We start from the raw sequence: 24,393 nt of genomic DNA, 5'->3' as shown, positions 1-24,393 counted from the left end.
TTTCGAGAGCCTCCCCGAAGAGCAGATTCAAAACAGTCACTGGGCAACTTGTTCTGCTGTTTTTGGTCTCAGGAGCTTTTTCCATTTCATTAACCCAGATAATTCTGCAGTTTGAGTCAGTTCCGTCCTTCTCTGCATGTGGGGCTGACGGAGAGTGGCTGGTCACCACATCAGGTGAGGTTACAATTTGAAGATCTGAAAAAAGAAATTAGTGAGGGGAATATTAAAAACTGAAAAAGCCTTATAACCAAGAAAACAGGCATTGAAAAAAATAACCTGAAGTTTCAGTTTCTTTTACAAGTGGCTACATGAAGTCTAGAAGCAAATTCAGAATTATACAAAAGGAAAGATTTTTTTATTGTGACATGTGCTTTTTGATTTTGAAACATTAGATCTTCTACAGACAGAACCCATTTAACATTACAGTCAATATGCTATTAGCATTTTTTGCATATAGCCTCTTGGTTTAAAAAAAAAACACAAACCAAACCCCAGAAATTGGTATATCTAACATATCAATATTCTGAACCAGAGAATACATAAAAGAAACTTCATTCTATTCCATTGTCATCACAAAATATAAATTTCACTAAGATCTGGTCATGTATCAAACACTGAACCTTGTATGTATTGTCTTATAATCTTCAAACAAATTCATGAAGTGCATACAATTTTTAGCCCCATTTTTCAGATAAGAAACCTGAGTCACCTAGAGGTTACATGTTTGTCCTTTTCACTTGTCAGTGTTTAAACCCAGATTGTTTGGTTACAAGTTTGCTCTTTATCAAAACAAGTATTTTGTGACTTCAAATCAAGTATTATGCACCAAATCAAGTATTTCATGACCTCAAATCTAGTGTTCTTAACCTACCACTTAGTACCTTTACTACCAGTGGCACCAGTGATGAGCCAGATCAACTCATTAACTAACCAAATTGCCAAATTTCCCATATTGGCCATTCATCTTTAAGAGTTTCTGAAAAAAGTTAAATTTTGTTTTTTTCATGATAAAGTAAGTTTCTGAAAGTTAAATATATTCTGAGTGCTATTTAAGATACCAACTATAATTGCATATAATACATGTTACAAACTCCCAATGTCTTTAGGATATTTTGAATGTTATTTTTTATTTTCTCCATTTGTGAGCCTTTAAAATATTCTTTAGAAAATTTTCCAAATAATAAGAGAAAAGTAATTTTGTATTTCTAACAGTTGAAATTTTAACTATAAATTAAGCTATCTAAGAGAAGCCTAGTCAGTGTGAAAACTTAAAATTCTCTAATGCAGTGAGAAGGAAATGAGGATCTCCAGAAAGGATAATGGACTATCAATTAATACCACCCATTCTTTACCTCTTAATTTAAAATGTATAGAATTGTGAGGATCAAAAATAAATTTATCAAAATTAAAACTTGCTGAAAGATGAATATTAATAGACTGCTAAAACAAAAAGTCACATTTTTAAAATGGAAAAGCTATAATGTGAACTGAAATAACTAGATAGAACAGTGAGGGTTTTTTTTTCCTGTTTTTTGTTTGTTTGTTTGTTTTACTTCTATGAAATTAGCCAGACCACAAAATCTGAAGAGACAGTCTTCTTACAACTTCTCTCCTTTATGACCCCAATTGCAAGTCGAGAGGATTCCTAAAATAACTCTTACGTTTGGTAATTTCCTAGAAAGACTCAGAACCCGCTGTAAGCTTTTATCCTCATGGGCATGGTTTGTGGGGACAGGCTGTGAATGAGAACCAGTCAGGGGAAGAGGCACATAAAGCAGAGCCTGAAAGGGGATCGCTCCAGGGCTTTGGACCACCCTCCCTGCGACGGAGACGTAGCATTACCCTCTCCTGGCCACACTGTGTGACCGTATGCACGGAGGACTGCTGGCCAGGGAAGCTTGCCCAAGCTTTCGGTGAGTCATTTCTCAGGAACTCAGTCACAGACTGCCTGACAGCTGAGCTTTTGTCTCCAGCCTCTCTTGGAGGTCAAGCTAATCTCCTTAGTCGCCACTTCCCCTGGAGGTCAGAAGTGATGTGGCGTTGGCCGAACCCCGCACTATAACTCACGTTCGAATGTCAGCGGGGCTTGCACCAGACAGGGACACACCCCTGTGAGACAGGATGTTGCAAGGGCCCAAGACCACCGTCCAGAAACCAAGGGCAAAGGGCAGACGTCTCTTTGGATAAGGTTATTCTTCACCACACAGACGTATACTCTTCTAAATGGTATATGTCATTATCAGTAGCCCCAAATTGAATATTCTTTCTATACGTTTAAGTCTTTCTACTTTAAGTCAAACTTGTTACAGGTGTATCAGTGTGGAGGATTTGATGGGGGTGGGGAGAGGAAAGCCCATTCGTTTGTTTAATTTGGCAAGTTTTCGTTTTTTTAAATGTTAAAATTTCTGTCCTACTGAACATACAACAGAAGAACTAATTTTCAACAAGTTGGCCATTTGGAGAATTGGAGGCAAAATGATTTTCGCTGAATGGCTTACACAGTCGTTCTCAAATTCAAGCGAGCCTCAGCGTCGTCAGCACGGCCCATTGCAACACCGAGTGCTGGGCCCCGTGCAGGGGGTGGGCCCAGTGAGTCTGGGCTGGAGCTCCAGGAATCTATATCCTGACACCTTGGTGATGCTGAGGTGCTGGTCCAGGAGCCACATCTTGAGAACCACTGGAATAGAGGAGGTGGTATGTGGCGGCTGAGAGGAACAAGGTGTGTCATTGACACGAGGCAGAAAATAGGCAGAGAAATCAATAGACGACGGTGGTACCTTCTGTGGCCTGTTGGATAGAATGTTCTGGAGTGCTACACATGGCATGGTAACAGGGAGACCCCAGGGTGGAGCGCGTGAGTTCAGTAAGTGAGCCTAAATACAGGCACCAGAGAACGGCCATGGGATCAGGCGAGCCTGGGTCAGGCGTGCAGAGCCAGAACTGTGCGCTGCCAGAACTGTTCAGACAGAGAAGTGATCTGCGGTGGCTTGTGTGATGAGGCTTTGCAGAAGCGTTTCAAAAACCAAAGTCAATTTTAACTTGTTGAACTCTTTTCCTTTCCTGATCTCATTAGGACATTTTCTTCTTGCCTTACTTTTTATGTCTCATATCTGTTTCCTTTTCTGCCCCACCTCAGGCTATGTTCAGTCTTTGTATGGTGGAAAGTGGAGCTGACGAGGTGAATTTGCACGGTGTGACCAGCCTGGGCTTAAAGCAGGCCCTGGAGTTTGCATACACAGGACAGGTATGCTACCAAACGCCAGCCGAGAGACTTAACACTTTAACTGCACCTAACTGGAGGAGGTGATCCTTGAGCTATGCGGGTTAGCTATTTTCTTTGTTATTCATTAAAAAAAACTTCATATCTACTTCATTCCCTAACTAAAGTAATGAAAAGGTAAGTAAAGCAGTTTAATTTTAAGCCTGACCTGGGGAACATAGAATTTTAATCTTAGCTCCGTGGCTTACTTGTGCAATTTAGTATTTCCTAAAGAACCATCATATAGGAAAGAGTTTGCAAGAAATCTTGAATTTCATGGTTATTACTGAAGCTCAGTGACTCAATGTTGGCCTTATTGTCTCAAAAACAAGACCAGAAAAAATGTCAAACACCCAAAAGCTATGTCTAGCATTGTGGCATCCTTTCCTGCACAGGTATCTCAGAGTCAGGGTGTCTCAGATAGATTAGAATGTGACAGATTGAAAGCAAAAATGTTCATCGCTCATGTTATTGTAGGACCTACAGGTATCTCCAGAGGATATCCATTTTTCTTTCTTTTTTTTAATGAAAGAATAATAATGACAACTAATAAAATGCAAGAACCATGTCAGTGTATGGCTATCAGAGCAAATCAAAACTTTTTAAAGACAGTATGTATCCAGATCTGAAGCTTCATGGTTCTTAACTAGTTTTATATTAGTGAAATGATTATTAGAACACAAAATCTTTCCTTTTAAAATTGTTTTTAAATTGTGATATGATTGACATATAATATTGTATTAGTTTAAAGTGTACAATATAATGACTTGGTATGTGTATGTGCTGCAAAATAGTTACTACAATAAGTTCAGTTAACAGCCATCACCACATCTTTCAAATATACAATACAGTACTGTTAACTAGAGTCAACAAGCTGGACTTTACATCCCAGGACTTGTTTATCTTATAACTGGAAGTCTGTACCTTTGACCTCCTTCACCCATTTTTCTCACCTACCTCCCCACTTTCATTTGAAAACCACTCACTAAATCAACCCAGGTATAGATGGGATGTTTACCATCTTTTATAATAATTTGTTCTTTAACTCTATTTCATCCAACTGATGTTCATTGTCTTCTGTGCTAAGATAAGGGCCTCTTCTCTTGACAAGCTCATATCCTGGTAGGGGAGAGAGGCATACACATAATTACTACACACTTACACTGTGATGGGAGGTATAATAGAAACAGAATATAATATAAGACAGCGGGGACAAAAAAGAGGGCGTGGTCAATGGGGGCTGTCGGGGCAAACCTTCACAGAGAAGGTGGTATTTGGGTTGTGAAGAACATTGGGAGTTCACTTTTTCTGCTAAGTTTCCTTCTTTAGAGGCTTTTTAAAAGTGTATCATATTTTCCATTCTTTTCTGTACAGCTAATAGAGTGCAAGATATGTTTCACAGTATAATTGAGATAACTCTGGTAGCTGAAATGAAAGTAGTAGGTAGAAAGGAAAAATTGTTAGTAGCAAGTGTAAAGGGACATAGCAAGGAGATGAATCACAAATTCAGGGTCAGTCCAGCCGAACTTCGTGCCTTAGGAAATGAAAGCAGACAGTTGTTGTTCAGAGTGACCAAGCGTATTCCTGGTGAGGTGAGTGAATAGTGTATTGTATGCTTTCTGGCTTACAGATGTAAGGAGAGATGCCAGCTCTAAACTGTGTCTTGTGTATATTTCTCTCTTCACTCCTGAATTATAGTCCCACCTGCATTTGCCCAATCGTAACGTACGATTGATTGATAAACCATAGCTCCCACGTCACTGGTGTGCAATGCAGATGAAAGAGTAAATATTCGTTTTTTGATGAAGCTACCCAAGTAAGTAGCTTCGGGACTTAGCTGCATTAACACCCAAATGGGGTAAGCTCAGAGGCTATAGACTGAAGAGCACATTTAAATCATTAATAAACAAAAGTCACAAAAATTGGCTGTGAAGGCTGAGGTAGAGCATGGGCGCCCATGTAAGTGGCTGCCTTCCGGTTTGCCTCAATTGCTCTTTGGGTTCTTTACGATGGCTAAATATATACATATGTAAATATAAATATGAATTTAAAAATATTTAAAATGCCTGTGGCACAAAGGATCTATGAAACATGAAAAGCCAAATGAAAAAATGCATATACAGATATTTAGCATATAAAAAACGAGCTCCAGGACGAGACCAGGAGGTGCATTTGTTCTGCCCAGTGACCCATTCCTGACAGAGGGCGAGCAGGCCTGCAGCCTGCACCAAGGGGACAGGAAGTGGGCTGACATTTCATGGAGCCCCTTCTGCGAGAGCAGGAGCATTGCCCTCGGCACCTTCTGTGTGCTGCTTGACCTAATCTTCTAGACAGTTCTGAGGACTGCAGGGATGCCGTCGTAAAGACGACAAGCCGAGGAAGATGCTGCGAATGACTGAGGTCACTCTCCCAGGGTATACAGACCCAGTGAGTCACCCCAGTCCTCTTAACTTCAAAGCCTTTGTTCTTTCTTCGTATCCCATGTCATTAAGTAAAGGTTCATATTTGTTATGCTTTGTTGAAGGAGACAGGGAAGTGTTTGGACGTTTTAGAGCATGAACTCTCGATGATTCTCTCTACCTGGGTGCATTTCCAACACCCAGTTGACAGGCAGTTGTGCTCTCTGTATTTATTACCCTGTGCTTCAGAGTGAAAGTTGATACAGTCTTTCTTGGCCAATATCCATGGCAGTTTGGTTCCTTAAACAATGAAATAACTGTAATAAATCTGTTCCCCTTTGAGACCTGAACACAGGAAATGGCAAAAAGTGAGATTGTCGTGGATGTGGGAAATACAAAAGGCTGCTTGCTTTTACTATGGAATTGAAATTATCATTGAGCAAAGAGTTTGGAATATGGACGTGTGAATAAAAGCATAGTTCTTCAGTTTCTTAAGTGTTTCTTACTATTGTGGACATTCGCTGATATGTTTATAGATTTGTAAAAATCAGGGTTAACATTGACTTTATCTACCGATAGCTATTTCTCCTGGCAGTTGATTATACCTTTAGTCAGTTGTAGTAAGCATAGTACAAAATGTAAGTGTTTTAAGTGTCTGAAAATTGTTGCTGTCTTGGGAGAGAAATTGGAAGTATAGAGTGGGTGTGATGAATGAATGCTGCTAAGTGTAACAAGATGTGTGCATGTTCCTCCTACATATCACTCTAAAAAGCATAGCCTTCTTAAAATTGGTCACAGATTTTTATCCAGGAAGTTTTAAAGAAAAAGCAAACTTTTCCTCTACTGCTAATACATCCTTTGAAAATGCATGCATTTTTCTTTTCAAGGAGCATACACAGGGCTGAGCAAGCACACACTCTGTCTTCACACCAGTTAGACCCATGCCCTTCCTGTGGGCACACCTGGCCTGGGGCACAGCTTGAGCAGAGCCCAGGATGCACCGCAGCCCTGTGGGTGACCGCATACAGCCATACGCAGCAGAATCAGTCATGCAGGGCAAAGGAGCTAGGCTGCTTGGTGAACCCTTTCCTGAGCTGGCCCCGAGAGCTGGGTCAGAAGCAGATGGCGTGATGCAAATTGTCACTGGGCAGATCTGTCTTTGGGAGAAAAGGACAAAGTGAACCCAAGAAAACACACAGTCTCACTTACTCTGCTGGGCAGGAGACCTTGTTAACTGGCCTCCCTCCGTCTCCTCACTTTCCAGCTCTGGCCAGGAATTCATTTGTGTTTCAGACCAGGCTTGAGTTGAAGAGACCTAAGTAGAAGAATGAAAAGGAACTCTGATGGAGATATTGACCAGGAGAAGGATCACAGTCCCAGCTGGACAAGAGGTCAGGCACCCGGGAGCCAGCAGGTGCTGCTAAGAAAGCCCAGTCAGACAGCAAGGAGCGGGTAACACTGAAACCCTCTTATAAAAAGAAGAGCCCTGTGTGCAGGCTGGAAGGACTTCCCACCCCAAAGATCTTGGAATAAGCCTCTAGGAATTTGAGTAGCCGAGGACCAAAAACGGAAGCAAGTAGGACTAAGAACCACGGTGAAGTTCGCTGTTCAGCGCTCTGGCCGTGAAGATGGCAGGGAAGATAGACTATATGCCAAGTTCTGTGTGAAGTACCTTCCACATAATGGATCAAGGGGTTCAACGCCATTAGGTTCCTCTTACTTCCCAGGAAACTGTCCTCCTGTTCCACCCCTTGTAGCCTGATGGAGAGATTCCAGGAACCCGATAAAGAGAGAGACTGTGCACCAAATGACAGTGGCATTTGTAGTCCCCTTGAGGATTTCCCACCCCCAGGTGCTGCTGACTTGGTCCACCCTGAACCAGCCTGGGTATCTGAAGACAGAGGGCTCTTGGGCACCTACGTTCCCTTGCTTTTCCCTCCATCATCCAGGGACTCTGGCCTCTGGCTCCTTAGCATCGTGGAAGAACTTCTCTCTGGGACGCGCATCCTAATCACCTTTCTCTGATCCAGGGAATGCTTTAGGCCAGTCTTCACAAAGATATTTTGTGTAGCCATTAATATTAATATTTTGAACTCTTTGGAAATCTAGAAAGGAATTGATACTCTGTTAAGAGAAAAAAACTTTTTTTATCTCTAATTGTGGTCATATAGAAATACTCAAGCAACGAGGAATTGAAAACTAATGGAAACTGCCCCGTAATTTCCATGCTCTTGCATAGTAAAGATTTTCTTCCTGATTTTCATCTGATCACCTAATAAGGTGCAACCTGATGTGTTTTTTCTAGATATCCCTGGTACAGCATACACTGTAGCATTACATTTTGATGATTATTGAAACTGGATTTATTCTCCACAGCAGAACATTTTTCTCTGGAGGCCTGAGCGTATCGGCTTTGGGAGCAGAATGACGGGAGTCCTCATTGGACCTGCCTTCCCATGGACCATCCCTCCAGGGATAGATATTTCACTTTACGTGGGAAAAGTCCCCATCAGAGTTACTTATAAACATAACCTAGTTGAACTAAATGGTAGCACATGGAGCAAATATAGGAGATATTTTTCTTAAGCGTTTCTCTTGGGAGCAATGTTAAGCCTACTCAGTGGCTTAAATATTTTAGCTGAAGAATCCTTTCTGCACGTGGCAGTATCTACAGAAGCCCGACAAGTGAAAGGCCTCTGACACACCTAAACTGTGCCGCAGGCTCTGGAGGGCACTAAGATCCACATTCTAAGGAGGGATTTGAATTGTGCAGAAAGCAATCGTTTTCTCCTCACCTTAATTCTCGTCAGAGCTGTGCCAGAGTCCGTAACTGGATCACTGACATAGAAAGTTCTAGAAGTATGATAGCAAAGCAGTAAGTTTGAATTCCATCACTGATTTTTTGCTTTCTTGGATCTCTTTGAAAGACTGCATCATTTTCCTTTGGAGGAATTTTCCTCTTTTACCAGTAGATTATTGAAACAAAGAAGCAAATGCGTTTGCTTACTGTTTTGGGGTAAAGATGTTATAGGTTTGCATTGATGGTTTCATAGAAATGTCAGCTGGCTTGATGGACAATTCCATATGCCAAATGGAATTTTTTATCGTTTCCCAAGATGTGAAGTAGAATAATAAGGCTTTGACATGGTTTGGCATTTGAAACTAACTGGTAAGGACTGGTTGGGGACCTAATTGTTTATTGTGAAAAATGAGAAGTGAGACTTGAGAAGTCCAGGTCCTGACTAATCCGCAGAAGTTTACTTTTCTCTGCTGATGATCTAAGGACAATTTCACTGAGCGCGAAGCCCGTGTGTTCCCCATGGAGAACAGTTAATTCAGACAAAGTGAAATCATGTTGGAGGGCCTCCTACGTACAGAGCAGCAGCAGTTCTAGCTGACAGTCTTTACTCCATGCCAGCCAGTTCTCTCTTATTAGATCTGTGTGTGCTTTCTGGTCAGAATGTACTCAGGATGTAGTTAATACTGCAGGAATTATAAAGCCATTTGCTCAGCATATCAATTTCTAAAATGTTTCTGTGTGAGGAAGTGTAGCAGTGGCCACACTTCTGAGATCGTCTTTCTAATTTGGTAATAAAACTGATATTTTTGACTTAAAAAAAATGTTTCCTGGCCTTTTCCTAATAATCTGCAAGTTTTGGGCTTCTTAGTTGTCTTGAAGTCACTCTGCAGAATACAGTGGCCCCCTTAACCCACTTCAAAATTTGATTCAGATGTTGGGATTGATAGTACCACACATGCACCAAAAAGATATGAAAACTTTGTTACTGACATGAAGAGGCTTTCTGGGGAGAGCAGGGTGGCTCCCAGACAGGGGCCAAAAATGGCTTGAGAAAGCAAGTAGGGGTGATCGGCTTTGGCACTTACTGTGGTTAGGGGGCTAGGCTGGAGGGTTCTCCATGAAGGCAGGGGCTTGTGTGGTTTGGAATTTCCACCAGCACCAAGGCAGGAAGCACTCCGATTTTCTTGTATCTTTTCTCAGTGGTAGGGCAGAAAGCTGTCAGCAGTCAAACATCAAAAATGGAATCAGACTCAACTGCGTTATTCTAACATTCTACTTAGGTAATAGTCACATTTTAGGCACAGATATGTTCCTTTGGGACATTGTGAAACTCAATCACTTAATGAAAACAAAATGTGTTCGAACAATACGCTTACAGCATTTATAATCTTTCTTGGCATCAAATCTTGCTGAGGAACCCACTGCGGGCCTGCTTGAGCTCATGTGTGCAACATGCATGCTGATAATGCTGTGGGGGTCTACTGATAGCTGAGATAGTATTAGATGTCAGGGATGAGGGTGGCCCCTGTGGGTTTTAATATCTACATTATATGAAACCCCACTTCAAGGAGCTGGATTTATTGTCCTTCTTTCTCCCAGTTTCCTTCCAACTCTGTTTACTTCTTACCACATTACTGCCAGTGTAGGGAATAGAAAGAGCAGTATTTCCTGTATGCCCTTGATAATGGTTTTGTTTTCATAAGTAGGGCAGGAAACAATCAGTCCCTTTCTAGTTGATGTCCTCCAAAGTAGAAATGGCTAATATGCAGCAACTCAAAATAGTAGGTCAACCCACTTCGGTAACTGAGGGTGGATTTTATACTTCTTTGCACTTGTTCCTCTTGATATTTCAGCGGAAAGTTCCATTGCCAAACCCTTTATATTTTATGGTGTCCATCTGAGGTTTTTTTCTTTGCTATGGTGCATGAGTAGTTACACCTGTTTTGCAATATTTCAAAGCAGAAATCATTAAAATTGTGTTCTTCCTTGATCATTGGAATTTCTAAGTGTTGACTGTAGTTATTATCTTTCCCTAAGGAAGTCTGACCCTTTATTTACTCCATCAGATCACCTCTGAGTGGGTGAAGGTTAACAGTTATTTAAGTGGAGAATCTTGATTAGCTCCTTAATTTTGTCAGCCTGTTGATGGCTTTTTAGAGTACATGAACCTTTCCCCTGATTCAGCAAAAGAGAATGATTGCTGTCCAGCCTCAGCCTGGAGACAGCTCTCACTAAAAGTGCATGTGGGAGAAAATACACACATAATAGATTCCCCAGAGATATATGCAGAATGTCAGATGGATTGGTTGTTCTCAACCTTATCTATCAGGCCTTTATATAAAAAGGCCACCTTTACTCCCATGAAATGAAACTCTTAGATAACATAACTTACCCACACAAATTACTCTAAACATCAATAAGAATGTCTTAACCATATACAAAGAACAGACAGAAGGAAACAATGATAAAAATATTATGTATTGCAATATAAGCATGCTGGTGCAGAACTCTTCCAGAAGGTATAACCAAATAGTTACCTGTGCACAACTCCTGGTAGGGCTGCCATGCTTGGGACAGCTTGCAGACGCAGACTGACACGTGGCTCTTTTGCTGGCAACTTAGGTACCACAAGGGTATGCCCAGGTGACGTGATTTTCTAAAATGGTAATCAATTCTTACTAAAATGCCACACAGAACGATTGTCTTTTTTTGCTTTTTATTGGGATAGCATTCCTGGAACATTCAGTGTATCCTGACACAAAACAAAACAAATAGTGCTTACATGTAAAACAGAGCTAGATTCTTGCTTTCGATTTTTCCAAACAAGTTTTTCACTTACGCGCATGTCCAGCAGTGCGTTGAAATGTGCAGGATCTGAGGCAGTTCTTTGTGACTGTGACTATGCTGCACAGTGCCCTATAAATCCCCGTAGTGTCCCCCTTCCTGGGAAAACCAAAAATAACTGCACAGATTTCCGTATCGCTCCTTTGAAGGTTTTTCTGCCTCCATGAAGAGGCACTTTAAATTTTATACCTGGGTCAAGCTTGGGAAATCAGAAAACTGAGTGGCTTTTAAGGCATCTCTTTATGTACTTTAACTTTCTATGCAGTGCTCTATAAAATAGACATTTGAAGGTATTCAAAGTATCGTGTCTGCCAGAAAATCGCCATTACATTTTAGGGCTTGGAGAAGCTCGGATTCATTTTCGTGTTTCATCTTTCCATCTTGTGGTGGTTGCATTTCCTTGTTAGTTTTGATGCTGTGGAGCATAGAGCCACATTCGTGGCCTACTTTTAATGATTATGAGGATGTATATACTCGTACACATTTCCTCTCCTGACCTCATATTACTCTGTTTCCGGTTGCTTTTTAGTTTGACTTGTGTTCCTAATTTTTTAAAACTTATGTTGTTGCCTCAGACCCTTCTTAAAATGAGAGAGAGTATAAGAAAATAAAGTGAATAAAGAGATTTGGGACTTCTGTCTGAAAGATTGTGGGATCCCAGGGGTACTTTAATGCTATTTGTAGGCATGAATAAAGTGGTACTCCACCCTTTTACTTCTGCTTATGTCGATGAAATGTCTCCAGATTCCCAGGTTGTTTCATAAACAAGCCATTCCACTTGCTTCCTAAATTTTTTTCCATCCTGTTTTCAGCACTAAGAATTAGGGACATGCAAATTCTGTGACAGTATATTACTCTTTCTCATATTGGAGAATGAAAAAAAAATCACCTGTATGTTTACACAAACATAAAGAAACAAGTGAAAAACAAAACAGTATTTACCCAGATTTCCACTTACACGTGATGTTATCTGTTTTTTTTTCCTGGCCTTCGTCCATATGCCTAAGCAATGTCATAGAGAGTTTTGTGATCATAGTTTATTTCAGTTCCTTTTCTGGAATTAGAAGTACATTTATCAATGCCACCTTATTATAATCCAATTTTTTTTTCCTTTGGATTATTTTCAATAAATTCGTAGTCCTAAAATTCCTTAATCAAGAGGAGGAGTGTATTTTTTTGTGAGAATTGCCTTCTAAAAGAGTTTTGCAAAAGCTGCTTGTTGGACAATGAACTTTTTTAACTTCTTCCCTTGCAATAGAATTCTTGGGCCTCTGCTGGAAGCACTTAGCATTTGTATGAAGTCTTCTACATGGGAGTTTTACAATTCTAGATGTAAGATTTAAAAAAAAAAAAAAAAAAGACCTGATAGCAAAAAATGTTTGGTCTTTTTGGTTAATTTCAAGATAAAAATCATAACTGGCCACACAGAACTTCTGAGGAGATTCATATTGCAGTGTATATTCCACCAGAGGAGAAGGATCGTGGGAACCTGTGAATGCAGGACTTACTTGAATGCACTGAGCATCGAAAGTTAATTTGTGAATATTTTATTTCCTTCGTATACTTCATGAAAAGCATTCACCTGTAGTTCATTTTCACACTGAGATCCATTCATTTGTCAAATCCTAAGTGAGCACCTACAGTGTGGTGAGGACCTACTAGATGAAAGGGATGTGCTGATGAACAAAGAGCGCAGCGAATGCTTAATTAGGGTGGGCTGAGCGGCGATTGGAAATGCCCGATCAACACCCCATTGCATTTATTGGAAATGGGTTACCTGGGGCCTGAATTATTTGTGCACAGAGCAGAGTAAAGTACCTGAGGATGATTGACGCTCCAGAAGTTCTGCTGGTTCAGAGAGGAGAATTGAATACCTGAGCCTTAGTACTTCCTAGAAAACTACCTGAGAAATAACAGGTCGATTTGCATTTTACTTTGCAGGGAGCAAAAGCATCCATTTGATACATGCTAATTGAATAGGTACAGCTCCTGCAAAACTGATCATAGCTGTACGTCTTTATTAGCATGTATCTGTCAAGACAGAGACAGTTTGGCTCAGCCCAGAGAATAGCCCCTGACCTTAGAGGGAACCAAGCTTGATTCCAGCCTGTGGCAACTTTGGAGAATTATCAGTTGAATCCCACTGTAAGTATCAACTTTGTCGATAGTGCTGGAAAAGGTTACTGTTTTCACTTCAAATCCTTGAGCCCACATCTCAGATGGTTATACTCATCTCTCCAGGCAATGCCAGTCTGTTTTCTTACGAAATTCACCTTCCTCCCCTCGGTATGTCTCTCTTCTCCTCTCTGCTCAAACCCTGTCCCCCTCCCATCATTACCTCCAGTGCACATACTCAATGAAAAACTCACCTGCCATTGAGAAAATAGATGCAAACTGGAAGATCTTCATCTTTTCACCATTAAGTCCCCAAGCCTTCCTGTTTCTGTGCACTTATTCTGTATATTCCCATCTTTTATGGTGCAGGAAGTATCCCTGCCTGTGAAGCATTAATCTGTCAACTTCTTCTTTATTGAACCATTCCCACCAGCACATAAACATGCTCTATCGCTCAGCTCCCAAAGTCTCTTTCTTGTTCTTATATTCTCCTTCAGCTACCATTTATTTCTCTGCTTCTCTTCACAGCCTAGCTTAAGAACAGTTACATAAACCTCATTTTTACCCAGTTTCCCTCACTTTTCCAGTCAAGTCTAGAGACTTCCACCTTCAGCGTTCCACTGAAATGCTCTTGACGGTCTCCGATCTTGCCAAATCAGTGAAGTAATGTCACTGTGACCTCCCAGCTTCATTCAGCACAGCCAGCCTGCTTCCGTTTGAAGCTTTGCTCTCTCAGCTCTTGCGGCACCACGCTCTGCAAACTCGTACTCAGTCCCCCAGCTCCGTTCCCCATCGCTCCTTTCCAAGGGTCTTTGCTTGCTCTTTCCCTCCCTAGAGTTCCTCATGCGTCAGTACCCTGCTGTGTAGCCCAACTAGTTTCCTCAGGAGTGTCATGCAGATCTGTGTTAGTTGGAACAGTATTATCCTGTTGACTCCTAGCCCCACCTACACTCCGACCAGGGGTCGGACAACTTTTTCGTGAAGGGCCAGATGGTAAATAATATAGGCTTTACGGGCCACATAAAGCTCTGATGCAACTACCCAACTCTGTTACTGTAGCACAAACACAGTCAGAGGAAAATATGTAAATGAATGAGCGTGGCTATGTTCCAGGAAAACTTTATTTATGGCTTCTGAGATTTGAATTTCATATCTTTTTCACACATCATAACGTATTTCATCTTTTGGGTCTTTTCCCAACTACTTTAAAAAGTTGAAGCCATTCTAGACATAGGCACTGCTCAAACTGAAATACTTCAGAATAAATCTAACAAAATATTAGCAAGATCGATATGAGGAAAATTCCAAAACTCTGATAGAAGATATCAAAGAACAATTAAATAAAGGCAGAAATATTCCATGCTCATGGATAAGAAGACTCAATATTGTTAAGATGTCAGTTCTTCTCAACTTGATCTATAGACTCACTGTAGTCCTAATCATAACCCCAGGGAGTTAATTTATGGTCATTGACAAACCGATTCTAAAGTTTATGTGGAGAAGCAAAAGGCCCAGGATAGCCAAGACGATATTGAAGGAGAAGAACAGAGTCGGAGGACTGACACTAACTGATTCCAATAGTTACTCTAAAGCTGCAGTAATCAAGATAATCTGGTAATGGTGAAAGAATAGACAAATAGATCAATGAAACAGAATGGGAGCCTAGAAATAGACCCCGTAAATATAGTCAGCTGATCTTTGGCGAAGAAACAAAGGCAATATAATGGAGCAAAGATAATCTTTTCAACAATTGGTGCTGGAACAACTGAACATCCATAAGCGAAAAAATAATTCTAGACACAGACCTTACATTCTTCACAGAAATTAACTCAAAATGGATCATAGCTCTATATGTAAAATGAAAAACTACAAAACTCCTAGAAGATAATAGGAGAAAATTTAGGTGACTTCGGGTATGGTGAATGACTTTTGAAATACACCACCAGAAGCATAAGCCGTGAAAGGTATAAGGTAAGCTGGACTTCATTAAAACTAAAAACCACTCTGCAAAATCAATGTCAAGAGAATGAGAATACAAAAAACTGGGAGATAATATTTGCAAAAGACACATCTCACAAAAGTAAATGTATTCTTACCAGATAATCCAGCAATCACGCTCCTTGGTATTTATCCAAAGGAGTCAAAAACTTAACATCCACACAAAAACCTGCGCACAGATATTTGTAACAGCTTTTTTTTTATCATTGACAAAACTTGTAAACAACTGATACATCCTTCAGTAGGTGAATGGATAAACTGTGCTACATCCAGACAATGGAATATTATTCAGCACTAGAAAATGAGCTGTCAAACCATGAAAAGACAGAGGGGGCTTAATTGCATATTTCTAAGCAATAGAAGCCCATCTGGAAAGGATACATACTTTGGGATTCCAACTCCATGACATCCTGGAAAGGACAAAATTAAGGAGATGGTGGAAAGATCAGAGTTTGCCAGGGGAAGAAGGGATGATTAGAGCACAGAGGGTTTTTAGTGTTGTGAAAATACTCTGTGTGATACTCTAACGGTGGATATATGCATTACACATCTATGAAGACCCAACCTCAGGAGTGGACCTTATGTAAACTCTGGCCTTTGGGTGATAATAATGTTGATGACCAATGTACCACTCTGGTGGGGGATGTTGATAGGCCTCCTGGCAGGCTATGCATGCGTGAAGGCAGGAGGTATATGGAGCTTTCCTTTCTGCTCAATTTATTGTGAGCCTAAAAGTGTTCTAAAAAATCAAGTCTATTAATGAAAAAATTAAATTTTTTAAAACAGCAATACATTGTTTTTTCTTAAATTACTCTTAGCTCACAGGCCACATAAAAATATGTGATAGGAGCACTTGGTTTGAGCTTACAGTTTGCCAATTATTCTCGCGTATATCTGCCTACCTGACATCTCTGTGTGGATGCCTAATAGGCATTCAGATCAAACACATCCCCAAAATGGAATGCGTGATTTTTTTCCCCTCCAAACCTGTTTCTTCCTTTGTTTTACTCTTGTCAGCGGAGGGGACCACAGGTTTACCTGGTGGCAAAAGCCTGGGCTCTAAGTACTATCCAACAGTGTGGTCATCCTGCGTGTGGGGTCATCCCACAGTGCCTAGAAAGGAGTCTAGAACACCGCAGTCACTCAGAAAAGATGTGCTAGTTGAATGGGTAAATTTTTCTGCCTTCAGTTTCTTCATTTGCCATATAGGGATAAAATTTACCTCATGGGATTGAGGAGTGGAGAAGGTGTAAGAAGGAAAGAAAACATTAAATTACCTTATATAGTGCCTGGTACAGAGTGGGCAGTGAGGAAGCTCTAGATATAGGGGTTATTTGTGAAGTAGATTGTTTTTTTTTCATGAAATTAACAATAATAAATGCAGCTATACTTTATTAACCCTATGAAATGTACCAGGGATTATTCTAAGAATTTTGTCTTAGCCATCTCATTTTATCCTTAATTAGACTCTATGAAATTAGGTAGTAGTCATCCCCTATTTTTTTTATTCGATGATGCTAAAAACAAATGTGTCAATGACTTGTCCAGGTTCCTACAGTGAACCTTAGAGCTGTCCTTTTACCTCCATTCTGTATGAAGCAAATGCAAGAAATTCCCCAAGTGAACATAGAAATGATATGAAGGACGTAGTTTTCGCATGAGAAATTATTTCAGAGCTTCGTTCACTGAGATATCCGGCCAAGCGTTCCTACAGTGTACTGTGCCCACCACTGTCTCAGCATGAACACCACCACAGTGTAATCATGCCCCTTAGCTTTTTGCTTCTGTCTCTTCTCTGGCACTCAGTACTGACGCCATAGTAGCCAGTTACACATGAACATTGGCATCAGCCCTGGTCCGTATTTCGGGGACCTTCCATCTTTGGACGTCGGTACTTAAGGGTAATGTTCCTGTCTTCTTTGGTCTTGCTGTAAGAAGCTAGCTCTGTTTAGGGAAGCCCAGCTTCATTAACAAAGCTCTGTGGGACGCAACTTCCCACGTTCACCACACTTGAAGGAGCGCTGCTTCTACACGTAAATTTTAACAATTAATTTGGCTTTTCCTGTAACCTGTAATGACCTTCATGTCTCATTACATTTAATTGCTGCAATTGCTTCTTTCTTTTCAAGTTAGATACTATCAAACATTTATTCTGCTTTTTCAAGTAATTAGGCCATTTTTTTTTTAGGTAATGTAAGTGTATATAATTTGTCTTTATATTTTGTTAAATAATATATTTCCCTAATTTAAACATAATGAAGGAAACTGTTGGAAATGACTTGCTGACAGAACTATTGCTCTCAGAGCTTTGAAATGTCAGAATCATGCTAATGGAGAAGGGGCCAAAGAATAAAGTTTGCTCATAGGATCTGAAAGGACCAAGTGTTTTTATAAATGAAGAATGATTTTGTAACTTTAGTGCAGTGAGGCATCCTCAGCCACGTGCTCCTACAGCACCCTGTACCCACCGCTGTAGTAGCATGGCATACACCATGGCTTAATAATCCTATTTGGCTCCTTTCTACTCTTTCTCTACTCAAGCACTTAGCTACGGTATTTAATCCATTATCCTTCTGCATGTCCTGAAATAAGAAAGGAAGAACCAGTTTCAGTAGCAACATCTATATACTGAAAAATCCTCTGAATTGCATTATTGGTAATAAATGAAATTTTTGCACGGCAGTGTGTCGTTTTCTCGGACAAGGCCATGCTTTTAAACCTGCCTGTAACCTTAGAAATTTCAAATGAACTCATGAAGATGTGTAAATTTGTGAAGGAAAAAGTAGAATCTCAAAGTGTTTTCCACACCTTTTTATTTTACTAGGATGGTTAATTATTATTTTGCCTTTGTAATTTTTAACATTCTTTTAGAATCTGAAAGCCAAATCTGGTTTTCTCTGTTTTCATATTCTAACATGGAAAATGTGATTGTTTCTTCATAAATGGAATATAATGAATATTTTTAAATGCTTGATATTGTGATCTTTAAGAAATTTGTTCAAGTGTACTATGTTTGGAAGATGGCCACCTGATGAAATTTGTAACTTAAGGAATCAATAATCACAAATTCATAAAATACAACGCACAACTCAAAAGTTACCTCTGTTTGGGCATGTTATCACAATAGTTGGTTGAAATGTCTATTGTGTGCTTGTACCTAACTTCTTCATTTAGATAGTCCTTGATAGGGATCAGCACATGACCAGACTTCCCCATGGAAGCTTTTGACGTCTTTTAACATTTTCCCCAGGAACTGTATTTTTCAAGCTTGTGTATTTCTTCAGTAAATATTTCTGGAGGTGCTCTTCTAGGATGTTCAGCAACAAACATGAAATAGGATGGATTTTGCCTTCAAAGTCTCATAGGTAAGGCATGAACTAAGATTCCCATCACTCATTCAAGGCAAAAACACTTAATTGTGTGAAAAAGAGACAACCATTAGTACTGATTGCAGATCTACCATGAATAGATACTGTTCTATGCTCTAATTGCCTACGCAATATCTATTTCCTCTTTTTTTCATTATTGAGAACTCCAGTTTGACTTGGGAAAATAGTGTATTTAGCCATAAAAACTCAATTTCCCAGGTTCCTTTGTAGCTTTGGGTAGCCACATGACCTAGACCTGGCAAATGAAATGTAAATGAAGTCTGCCCAATGTCTGTAGGAAACCTCTTGTTTTCTGATAAATAATGACAGAGTAGCTGGCCCATGGTTTTTGGTTTTTGCCCTTATTTGCTTCTTTGAATGCAGACGCAATGCCTGCAGGCAGCCCATGTGCCCATGAAACCACAGGCTGAGACTAGCCGAGTAGGGAAATGCAGGGAATCTGGCCTGTTGGCACTCTAAGGTGCTCAATCCAAGTTGTGTGAGAAAATAAGTTCCATATCATTTGAGCCTTTTTGGACACATAGCCATACACAAATGTAAAGGTACATATGTAGTGTCTCAGTCCTTAAATCAATTTTCAGATAGGTATTATGATTTTCATTGTACAGACAACACTGAGACACATGGAACTGAGTTGTTTGCCAAGTCTCATTCTGCCAGCAAGTATAGGAGCCAGGTTTGGAGGTCAAAGAGCCCATGGCTTTAGTTTACTAGACATCTGCTGTGGAGTGAAGTGCTAGGAGATTAATTCCATCTGGAGTCTGGGATGAGGGAAGATCTTGCAAAGCTTTGTGTAGGAAATGCACTTAGAGTTGCCTCTTGAAGAATGGGTAGTATTTTGACACACGGGGATTGAAGAAGTTAGGAGAGGCGTGCGTGCGTTCAAGGTGGAAAAAGAGATAATAGTGCCTGAGTGTGGAGACCAGTGGGCTGTAGGCTTTAGCTAAGGGAATGCACAGTTGCAGAACTGGAAATAAGTTTTAAAGAGCAGGTTGGGGCCGCATAATGAGAGCTTCTGGATACAAGGACAAAAAGTTTGAATTATATTCATAAATTGGAACTGGATTTATGGAGAACTCCTGAATTCTATCTAGTCAGTATTGCTCAGATGGAGCATTTCAACAGAAATATTTGTAGGCATTTCCCAAAATGTTAAAGTAGAATTCATTTAGAAAGTGGAATTCATGTTTTATTACCCCTACTTGAGTTGTTTTTTTTTCTTTCTTAAAAGTAAACTTAAAGGTATCAGTTACAGAAATGCAGTACATGAGTAATTTAGAGAATTCTTTTGCTTTAAACATAGGCGCCACCTTGTGGATAAAAAATCCTCAGTAATGGTTTTGAAACAAAAACTAAATTGACCGTTTTTCAAAGCTAGATCTCATGGTTCCTACTCTTGTCTATAAGTCTCTTGAAGAAATTTATGCAAAAATTGCATGTGTCTTGAATATCTGATCATTTAAAAGTTATTTATGCAGTTGTATTCGATTTGCTTGACGATTTATAATTTTAAAATTGTGAAAACTTGCCATCTTGTTATACAGAATAAAAGTCTCAAAGAACCGGGGTATAAAGAAGAGGAAAATGTGCACGTGCATTCTTATAAATAGTGTTAGACCACATCTACTTTGCAGCTGCATGAGGGCTGTGTTCCCGTGTGCACAGCTGTATGTTAGGTAAAGATCTTAGTTGTCTGGCTTTAACGTGTTCAACTCTTCCAGGCTAGCCTACAACCCCAAAGGTAACTTGAGAGTTCTCTGCAGCAAGGATGAGGAAGACAGCTCTGAAGAACTGAGGTACAGAATTTTCTGAAGATGCCAACTTGGCAGAAACAAAAAGGCCACGCTGAGCCTGGCCACCCTATGACAGGCCGTCCCTATCAGCAGCTAATCCAAGAAGCCAGGCAGAAGTGGAAGGGAAAACAAAGGGAAGAGAAATAATAAGTCAACATTGAGAGGGTGGGCGCTCTGTGATGTGGGGAGTGAGGCTGAACCTTGCCCCGCCCCCCCAGAGCCCCACCAGGTGAGGCCTGGCACTCACGGAGATGGCCCATCTCATTGTGCCCTGTGCTGAGTCCCACCTCCAGCCCCGCACTCCTTTCCATGAGGTTCTGGCTCCATGTCCTGCCGAATATATCGCTGGGACCGGAGCCCCAGCCTTACCCCTGCTTGGAGGCCTTCCTTAGAGATCATGCAAATCCATCTGTCCACGGCCAGCCCTGCTTGGTGGCCGGAGGGCACATTAGAACTGAGTGTTCAAGAGATCCTCCTTCCAGGGGGCAATGGACCACTTTGTGAGTGAATTCTGATGCAGGAACTATCACTGGCATCTTCGAAGACCACCGCCTTCTGCGGTAATTGTGGCTTTTACCTCTATTACCTTGTCACACCACCCTGTGACATCCTGACCCCAGCCACTGGCCAGTTCTTATCCCTGGTTTATCAAAATGAGTCCAGAGTCTCAGCATGTGGGGTAGGCGCCAGCTGTGAACCTTTCCTCAGCTCACATAACCTAGCCTGCCATACCCTGCAGGGGAACTTCCACAGTGAGGTGGTCGCCCCCCGGCTAGCCTTGTCTAGCTCTGCTGTTTCAACATCAGCCCCTAGTATTTCTGCCACCTAGAGGTCAGGTGTGAGTTAGTGGCAGGGAGAGAATATTCCATACAGATGGCCCTGTGAGCCAGAGGCACTCATGCCCCACCCACGCTTGCATCAACACCTCTGTCCATTCTGGAGCCCCAGCAGAGCCTTCGCCCAAGCGGGTGAGCGTCACTGAAGTAGGAGGTAATGTCCAGCCCAGCCGGGCAGCGGGGATGGTTTTCCCTTTCCCGCTGCTTTCTGGGCCACTGGGCTGTACAGGCCCTGCACTTCGTGATGTCTTCTGTTATTCAGACATTTGCCTCATCTGTTATTGATGCCTCCATCTGAGCCAAGTCCCTCCACTGTGGTGAGTGACCTTTCCTTCCACTGCTTTGAGTGCCAGACCACGTGTGCTTTGCAGCACTGAAACGTAGCTGTCTTAGCTGCCCTTCAGAAATGGGCATGGTTGGGACCCCTTCCTTCTACTGAAGGTCCTTCTGGCCAGTTCTCCTAGGCAAATGATATCCAAATTCACCATATTGTATTTTGTGAGATTGAAATTTGTTTGTATTCCTGCCCAAACCCAAATTCTCTGGAAAAATACAGTAGAACAGCCAGTCAGTAAAGATCAACAGAGCTGAATTTAAAAGACTCCAGTGCAAGTGGGGTTTGCAGACACTAATTCTGTTTCCAAAAGTGAGACCCAGATTTCCTGGTAGGGTTTGTATTTTGTTTTTTGTTTTTTGTTTTTTGCCAAACCGCTCCCTTTGAAAGCACCAAGGGATTTTCTGTGCTAAAGCATCTTTTAGAAAAACTTATGTTATTATGAGAGAAGAAAAAAAACTACAGAACAAAAAAACAAGAAACAAAGACAAAAACAATGCCAATATGGATTTCTCACACGAGAGCTTCTCAAAGTGAGCCCGCTGGGCGTGTTCCACGTGCTGTGGAATATGCATCTCGTGTCTCTGTGATACCCGTCTTTGTGTTTGGCATCACCGAGCCTTAGAGATTATCACGAATGCCAGTTGTGTGAAAGAAGCGCAACTGACAGGATTTAAAGGCTGAGACTAACCTTTCTAATCCACCTATTCCCCGTTCTGTGCCTTGGGCCGTGCCTCTTCTGTAAGAATATACTTCATCCTTGCTCCGGCAATGCGAGCTGCAATAATTCCCCGAATGTCAGTCAAAGCCTCTCTCATGGAGGAGTTGGGGGGAAATTCAGGTTTCTCCTTCTGACTGGATGGGCACGGAGCTACAGGGAATCTTCAGAATAAGATGAATATTGGTGTTTTTGCCACATGGACTTAACTTTTTCGCTTCTTTAGTAGTTCAGAAATATAATTTAATTCTTTTTCCTCTTTTCTGTTATGGTAGATTAGTAATAAAATTAATTCTGAGTTTAAAAATATATCTGGAAGTAAGTTAATTCATCAATAATTTATTATAGAATGAATCATCAATTTGAAGTGAAAGTTACGTGTCAGGCATTATTCTAATGAGCACTGGGGACACAAAATGGATCAAGTGCCTGCTCTCCCGGGTCTTGTATCCTAGTGAGTGGAGAAACAGGAAATAATCAAATAGGCAAATACGCACTTTGTTGAGAGGTGGTAGGGCTATGAAGAAGAATAAAGAGAAGTAAGGAGCTAGGGAGTAAGGGGTGATGGCGAGTGGGTACTACTTACATGGGATGGACAGAGATGGCCTCAGGGAAGATGATACCTGAGCACAGGTCTGAAGGGCATGAGGGAATACCCCACCCTGACATCTCCAGGAGATGTGATCCAGGCAGAGGAAACAGCAGCTAGCGGGAAACACTCAAGTACTCCGCATATTCAAAGAACCTTTTATTTCATGGTGAAGACTTTGGATGTACTTTTCAATGAGATAGAAAGTCACTGGAGAGTTCTGAATCAAGGAGTGACACAATTGCGTTTCTTTTTTTAAAGGACAAACTTGTTTGATATTGTTACAAGCATCGTGAGTAGGCAAAGGAGAAAGCAGTGCCATGAGTTTGGAGGCCATTGTAGTCTAGGGAGACAGTGGGCTGGACTAGACCCATCATGACGCAAGTCGTATGAGTGGTCAGTGGGTTCAGAAGCTGTTGTGAAGACAGAACCACTAGGAGTGGCTGATGGATCGGATGCAAGATATTAGGAAATCACAGAGTCAGGAGGGCTCTGGGGTTTTAGCCTAAATAACCGAGAGTTGCTGTTCGCTGAGATGGTCGGATAGGACAGGAGCAGGTTTGGGGGTTGGTGGGAAGGACGGGGAGCTCAGTCCAGTGCACGTTCAGCTTGAGCTGCTCATTAGACATCCAGGTGGTGATACTGAACAGGCAGTGGGGTACACGTCTGGAGGCCAAGAATGAGTTTAGGGACCGGAGAAACAAATCTGAGTGTAAACTGTGTATAGATGGTTTTAAAGCCATGGGATTACATGAGATCACCCACAGAATGTGGGGAGAGAATATAAAAGGAATAGTTCTGGGCAGCTCCAGAACTTATGGTTGGGAAGGAGATGGAGAGGCCATAGCAAAGGAACTGATTCCGGACCCGTTTAGGTTGTTTATTGCCAGAAACCAGGAATGGCGTGTTGCCCCAGGGGCCAAGCAGTCACCTTTGCTAACAGCTGCTGCTTGAGTAAGATTAAATGCTGAGAAATGGCCATTGGATTTGGAGGTCACTGGTGATCTTGATGAGAACATTTTAGGAGGAACAGTGGAAGTAAAACCTAACAGGAGTGGGTTCAAGAGAGAACAGGCTAGAGCAAATAGTGGTATTTTTTTATAGACAACTTTCCTGAGGAGTTTTATTATGAGGGGAACCATGGAGGGAACTATGAGGTCAAGGGAGGAGATTTTTATTTCTCTAGAGTTCTAACGGCATGTCAGTGTGCTAGTGGGAATTATCATCCAGTAGAAAGAATAAGCAATGATGCAGGAATGGGAGTGGGCAGTTGCAGACAGAAGGGGTTGAGATCTAGTATAATCAAGCAAGGGTCTGCT

General features: G+C 41.2%; 1 protein-coding gene across 7 annotated transcripts in view; it reads left to right on the top strand.

The window, feature by feature from the left end:
* KLHL32 (kelch like family member 32) overlaps nt 1-24,393 on the top strand; it is a 169,112-nt gene that overhangs the window by 63,780 nt on the left and 80,939 nt on the right. For all 7 annotated transcript variants that reach the window (XM_073220940.1, XM_017671945.3, XM_017671937.3 and 4 more), the window contains one exon: nt 3,137-3,244. In XM_073220940.1, the coding sequence (XP_073077041.1) occupies nt 3,137-3,244 (108 nt within the window). The remainder of the gene's footprint in view (nt 1-3,136; nt 3,245-24,393) is intronic.

The sequence above is a fragment of the Manis javanica genome, chromosome 13, assembly GCF_040802235.1.
Source record: "Manis javanica isolate MJ-LG chromosome 13, MJ_LKY, whole genome shotgun sequence".
NCBI classification, from domain to species: Eukaryota; Metazoa; Chordata; class Mammalia; order Pholidota; family Manidae; genus Manis; species Manis javanica.
This window is presented reverse-complemented; position numbering and strand designations above follow the sequence as displayed.